We start from the raw sequence: 6868 nt of genomic DNA, 5'->3' as shown, positions 1-6868 counted from the left end.
AGATACATCCGAATCATTACCTGAATTATTAAACTTAACTTGATACCTATCTATCAACATTAATCAGATAATTAAGAAATAATAAAGGATGCATATATCAGCGGTATAGTGTTTGTTTTTGTGATGCCAAAACTTTAGTCTTGTAGGCTAAGTTGGAAAAAAAAAAAAAAAGAAGCTTTAGTGGAGAGCCTAAATAATTTTTAGATTTGGTATTAAAGCTATATAGTCCTTCCTTCTAGGGTTTAAGAATAATTTTTAGATTTGGTATTAAAGATAGATACGGATGATTGGATGGAGGTAAAATTAATACGTGGCAGTATATATATAGGGAGCCTAAATAAAGCGTCGCTTGGTAGCTCATCACTACTGAAGTTTTATCTGGCTAAATTGAACAAAGTTACCGACTTTAATTTTTGACAGTCAATTACCAAATATTAGTTTCTTTACTGCAAAACAGGGTCTTGTAAATTACCTTCATTTTTTAGGTTGAACATAAATTTTAGTTGAACTAAAGTGAAGGTGATAATTATTTTTCCACCATTGTACACAAGTCAATAACTTTGGAGCTATAGTTATCTCCCTATGTTTATTTTTGTTATTGAAAACTTTCACACTATATATCATGTGAGAGGGTTAAACAAATTATAACAGTTAATTTGATTAATTCTTTTCTATCTCATTTTCTGTAATTGATTTCCCGCAATTCAGGGCGAAGTTTATTATGGTGTTCTGGAAAAAGGAGTTTTGGACTATTTACGATAAACGAAATAATTAACAAATATATATATNTATATATATGGCTAAAAGAAATTTCCCCTTCAGTCACTTTCAATGAAATAAACATGCCTTAAGCATTTGGCATTAAGAAAATTAATCTATATGCCGCCATGCTTCTTTATTGTTTCGCAATTTGGCTAATGTTTGTTACTTTACATTGGTATAACATGAAATTAAACGGCCAATTATAAAATTTTAAAATTTTGAGTTATAATTATAAAAATTTTAAAAGTTAGATAACATTTTGCATGGACGAAAGTTTGGAAGACACTGATGTATTTAATCCAACATTCCTATAGCTAATAAAAATATATATATTTGGACTTTTTTACAATCTAGGTTTTAACCTTTAAATAAAAAATTATTGTGGGATTAAGATGATAGCAGTCCCCTAAGGTTTAGTGGTGGTCGCCCAAGGATTGAGTGGGTGGTTAGTTGAATGGTATTTATCTAAAGGGTAGAACTAATTACGGTGTAGATTTAATCGCCAAAAGATCGATAACAAAAAAGTCAAAATATTATTAATAGTATTCTAGCTCAACTCTCTTTCTCTCTATATTGACATCATTTATTTTATGATCAAAAAGTCACAAAATTGATAATTTTTAACGGCCGGTATACTTGTTAGTTTAACGGTGTAAAAGAATCGGAATCGGTTGAATTTTTGATAGAAAATTTTATTTACTATCTAGATAAAGATTAATAACTCCGATCTTAAATTGAAGGATCCGATCATCCATTTTTAGGACGTCGTTCGATTTCAACCATTCATTTTATACCCACTTGATGGACTTTATTATGATTTCGAAAAATTACGAAATTTATTTTCTACAAATTTCAAATACTCTAGATCATATTTAACGGAGTGGATCATCGATTTGGAAGCTCAATCATTGAAAACAACTTATGAGTACGAAGAACTCTATACTCATAAGAGTATATAGTAGCACTAGCCATATATATATATATATATATATTTCTTCATCTAATATTAAAATTTAACCATTTTCATAATATTCCTTTTTCAACCTTTTCTCCAGCCTCGTCACATTTTTTTGGACCATACATCCAGGAAAAAAAATTCCTATTTAATTTTCGAACTATTATTTCATACTTTTTTTAAAACCGGTGTAAAAATGGCTAAATTCAGCAGTGAACCGACCATAAAATTAAAAGAATATATTGAAATTTCATAATTAATTGAAAATTTTAAAAGATAATTATGTAACAATTAAATTGTCGTGGAAATATACATAAAAATACCCTTTTTTTAAGGGAAAAAAAAAGAGGAAATTTTTGAGGCATGCAGGGCCGTATGCGAAGTGCGCGTGTTTACGCCTGTGGCGTGTCACGCATGTCGGAGGAGCCACGCACGTAACCTGCGAAGCTTAATTTCCTCTGCAATTAATTTACTGTTATATTTTTTTTCCTTTTTTTTTTAAAAAAAAAACACAAACTTAGTAAAAAAGAGCAATAAATTTCCGTACATGTCTCTCTCTACTCTAGTCCTCTCTTTTACTTCTCTTTTGGACGCTGAGAACGGTCAAACTCTAAAACTAGTAAAAAGTAAAAAAAAAAAAGAAAAGAAAAAGAAATCAGTTTACAAAAAAGAAATTAGCTTTTTGGTTGCTTTAACCTTTTGATTTCTTCCTTATTTCCGGCGTATTTTTTTTTGTTGACGTGACTTTTTTTTTTTTTTTTTTTTTTTTTTTTTTTTGTTTTTTTTTTTTTTTTTTTTTTTTTGGCCATTCACCGCGGTAGAGTTACACAGTAAAAAAGTAAATAGAAACCAGACACTAATATAAGTAAGAGTAGAAGGGGAAGTGGGTTTAGCGATGAGTGAGATTACACTACATAACGAAGGGGGGATGGGGACGAGGGTTTTGGGAGCGGCTTAAGGTAACCGGCGTTAGCCGGTGGGGGTAGCCACCATCGACCGGGGAGTATAGTAAAGAGATCCTAAGAGGGGGAGAGAGAGAGAGAGAGAGAGAGAAGAGTGCGTGTGTGTGTGCGTGTGTGTGTGTGTAGTAAAGAGCGGAGCTTTAGTTTACAGTAGTGTTCATATAACACAAAGGCCCTCGCACAGGAGCTGCTGCATCAAAAATTAATGGCGCTTTCACACTTTATTCCCTTTCATTAACTCCGAGTTTAGTCGAGAGGATTTTTTTTTTAAAAAAAAAAATTTAAAAAAAAAAGAGAGAAAAAAGAAGAAAGGGGCCGGTAGTTGGAGAGATCTGACCGGCGATCGCCGGAGGAGAGAGGGAGGGAGGGAGGGAGGGGGAGATGGAGTTCGAGGAGCAGGAGGAGGAGGAGGGGGAGGAGATGGGGATGGGGATGGAGATGGAAACTCCTTCGGCTGCTGCGGCGAATTCCGGCAGACCCGGCGGCGGAGGAGGAGTTGCTGGAGTTGTCGGGGGGTGGTCGGGACAGCAGCAGCAGCGGCAGCAGCAGCGGCAGCAGCAGCGGCAGCAGCGGAAGGCGGCCGGGGGAGTGGGGATGGGGAGGTATAGGGAGTGCCTGAAGAACCACGCGGTGGGCATCGGGGGCCACGCCGTGGACGGCTGCGGCGAGTTCATGCCTGCCGGCGAGGACGGCACCCTCGACGGCCTCCGCTGCGCCGCCTGCGGCTGCCACCGCAACTTCCACCGCAAAGACCCNGCGGCGCATCCGGGGCAGCTGGCGCTGCCGTCGAGCTCGGGGGGCCACAGCAGGAGCAGGGAGGAGGGCGAGGACGGCGGCGGCGGCGGGGGCGGGTCGACGTCGGGGGGCAGGAAGCGGTTCCGGACCAAGTTCACGCAGGAGCAGAAGGACAAGATGCTGGCGTTCGCGGAGCGCGTGGGCTGGCGGATCCAGAAGCACGACGAGGCCGCCGTGCAGCAGTTCTGCGACGAGGCCTGCATCCACCGCCACGTCCTCAAAGTCTGGATGCACAACAACAAGAACACCCTCGGCAAGAAACCCTAAATACGTACCCGCTATCTACTACTACTACCGTGTACGCCTCCCTCCCTCACTCCTTACCTGATCTCTCCTTCCTATATATCTAGATTTAGATTTAGATTAGATTAGATTAGATTAGATTAGATTAGATTAGATCGTGTATTCTCACCCCCGCTAGCTCTCGATCGATCGTGTATTCTTAGACGCTATGCTATGCTATGCTATGCTATGCTATGTTGCAATTCTCTAATTAATTAGGCCTATATATATATAGCTAGAGCTTGGTTTCTTTTTGTATACCTGTGATTGATTTGGTAGTGTTGGTGGTAACGGAGGGATATGTATCCAGTCCAATATTATATATTAAGATGTAGGATGCGAGGTAGGAGAGCACTACTGATCGAGTTGGTTGGTGACTTGTTCGGAGAAATTTAATTCAATGGAATGAAACACTCAACTGTTGGATTCGGCCTCTTCTCTCTTATTTGTCTCGCTTTATTACTTATTTTCTCCTTCTCTTTAATTTCCTTTCCCGTACGTCCATCGTCCTTAATTATCTCCTACATATATATGTGCCATGGCTTTTGTGTGTGTCGAGCTAGCTAGCTATTAAATCCAAGAACATATATATGTATATATATGGCCTCCATGAAATACTCGATGTTACCAGCTTATGTTTATACATGGTGTGTGTTTGTTTGTGTTTTGGTTAGTTTATGCTTTAATCTTTCTACTCCATGGGTGAACCTTGACGTACGTAAAGAAGATGGAGAGAAGAAAGAAACAAGAAATTGTAAAGAAAAGACTCTATCAAATCATTTATATATAGCTTCTTTTCTCATACTTGATTTTGCTCTCCTAAAGATAAGAGTCTATATATCTATTTTTTCAGTACAAACTATTTCCTAGCTACATGACCTCATGCAAGCTTATAATATTTCTTGCTGCTTCAATGGGCGGTTATGTATTTATGTTGGCCGTAGAAGGCTCTTTAAGTAAGTAAAGCTGCTTCCCTCTCTCTCTCTCTCTCACACACACACACACACACACACACACACACACACACACATCAACTCTAGAACTGCGCATTTACTGACCAATTATGAGCCATCTTGTGGGGTAAGTGCCAAGTGCTACTACTCACCATTAATGCCCCGAGGATACACAGCTTACTAAAATGAACATTTTCTCCTCCTCCTCCTTATATATCAGTTCCAACTCAATTAACTCTCCAGGACAATTTGAGCCTCTGAGCCAGAGAGGAAGGTGTGGCCTTTAAACTACGTACGGGCACCCTTCACCTTTTGTTTTCTTCTGCTTCCTCTCAAAAGAGCTCTTTCCACTCTCTCGCTTTCTCTCTCCCATGGTGGAGACGTGGAGTTTAGTTTCAAACAGCAACATGTACATATAGAACCGCCTTTTAATTTGTTTTCTTCGACAGCTGTTGATCTCATTTGGTTTATGTTATGGGTCGTAGAGTTTTGTTTGTTTGTTTGTTTGTCTGGTGGGTGGTGAATGAGACTAGAGATGAGGACACAGGCGATCTTGGGAGATTCTGAGCTACCACGTGAATTAAAGATAATTGGTCCGCATCGGTGTTTCATATATATATAATATATATATATATATATAATATATATATATAATAATATAATATATATATATATATAATATATATAGAGTTGAGCTATGATACTTTTACAGTATCACCCATCATGATGCATTAGTTTTTAAGCCATTGAGATCTATTTTTTGATTATTAATAGCCCTTGATTAATACTACCACCACCACGCATCATCTCAACCTCACATCTCTCCATCCAGGGCTAAAAACACACAAGTATCACTCCCATGATACTTTTACAAGTATTACTACCCTACTAAACTATATAGATATATATATATATATATATATATATATATATATATATATATATATGTTATTTGCATACACGTTCCTGCAAATATAGTGATTTGCGAAAATATTCCTGCAAAACGGAAACTCCATAAGTTGTCCCTGCAAAAGTCGTAAGTTATGCAGATATGTCCCTGCCGTCCAGATCTGTTAGAAAATTTTCGTTAACCACGGTTAAAATACTTAACCATGGTTAATTATAGTGTGAATTGACTTATTTACCCTTCTTCCTCATCCTCCTCTTCCTTTTCCTTCTTCTTCGTCGCCAGCGAGGAGATGCGGCGTCGACGGCGGCGACGGCGGCGAACCCTCTTCCTTTTCCTCTTCCCTCTTCCTCTTTTCCCTTCTTCTTCCTTCCTCCTTCTTCCTCTTCCTCTTCCCTCTTCTTCGTCACCGGCGAGGGAGAAGAACCTCGTCGGGGTCGGCCTCGAAAAGGTGAGCGAATTTCTGGACAAGAAGCTCGACGGTGTTGTTGTTGACGAGGGCGACGACGAGGGCGTGCGCGGGGTCGTCGTGGTCGCCGAGGACGTCGACGTCGGTGAGGTCGGTGAGGAGGGAGACGACGTCGACGGCGATGTCGGCAATGTCGTGGCTGAGGAGGCCGGCGAGGGAGGGGATGGCGTTGAGGGCGACGAGCTCTGGGTAGAGCTCCGGTGCCCCGGCGTTCTTCCCTCTTCTTCGTCGCCGCCGAACCCGACCCCGCGCCGCCGCCGCCGTCGTCCGCTTCGACGGTCCGAAGAGGAAGAGAAAGAGAAAGGAAGAGAAAAACTTTTGGAGGGATATATTAGTGAGGGTAAAATGGTCATTTCACGAATCCACTATTAAAAAATAAACAGATCACTAACGGATGTTAACCGGAGGGACATATCTGCATAACTTAGGACTTTTACAGGGACAACTTATGGAGTTTCCGTTTTGCATGGATATTTTCGCAATTCACTATGTTTGCAGGGACGTGTATGCAAATAACCCTATATATATATATATATATATATATATATATATATATATATATATATATAAATAAGAAAGAGAGGGGAGAGAGAGAGAGAGAGAGTCCGCTAACTAAGTTTTGTATGTAGTATGTTCTTTCTATACTTTTAAAGTTTCGGCCCTTAATTTATCGTGATCAGTTCCACCCCCCTGTAGATCATACTATTCAGCCGAACAAGCCCATCCTCAACCTCTAGGAGACTACTATCATTCTAAGTGGGGTCCAGCCATTATCCTAACGAC

General features: G+C 39.8%; 1 protein-coding gene across 1 annotated transcript; it reads left to right on the top strand.

Moving 5' to 3' along the window:
* LOC109711914 (zinc-finger homeodomain protein 2) lies at window positions 3046–3959 on the top strand. The gene has a single exon (XM_020235281.1). It carries the CDS (start codon window positions 3061–3063, stop codon window positions 3739–3741), a length of 681 nt encoding a protein of 226 aa, XP_020090870.1. The 5' UTR covers window positions 3046–3060; the 3' UTR covers window positions 3742–3959.

The sequence above is a fragment of the Ananas comosus genome, linkage group 6 (genome assembly GCF_001540865.1).
Source record: "Ananas comosus cultivar F153 linkage group 6, ASM154086v1, whole genome shotgun sequence".
NCBI classification, from domain to species: domain Eukaryota; kingdom Viridiplantae; phylum Streptophyta; class Magnoliopsida; order Poales; family Bromeliaceae; genus Ananas; species Ananas comosus.
Note: the sequence above shows the minus strand (reverse complement) of the source record. Positions and strands in the feature narration are given on the sequence as shown.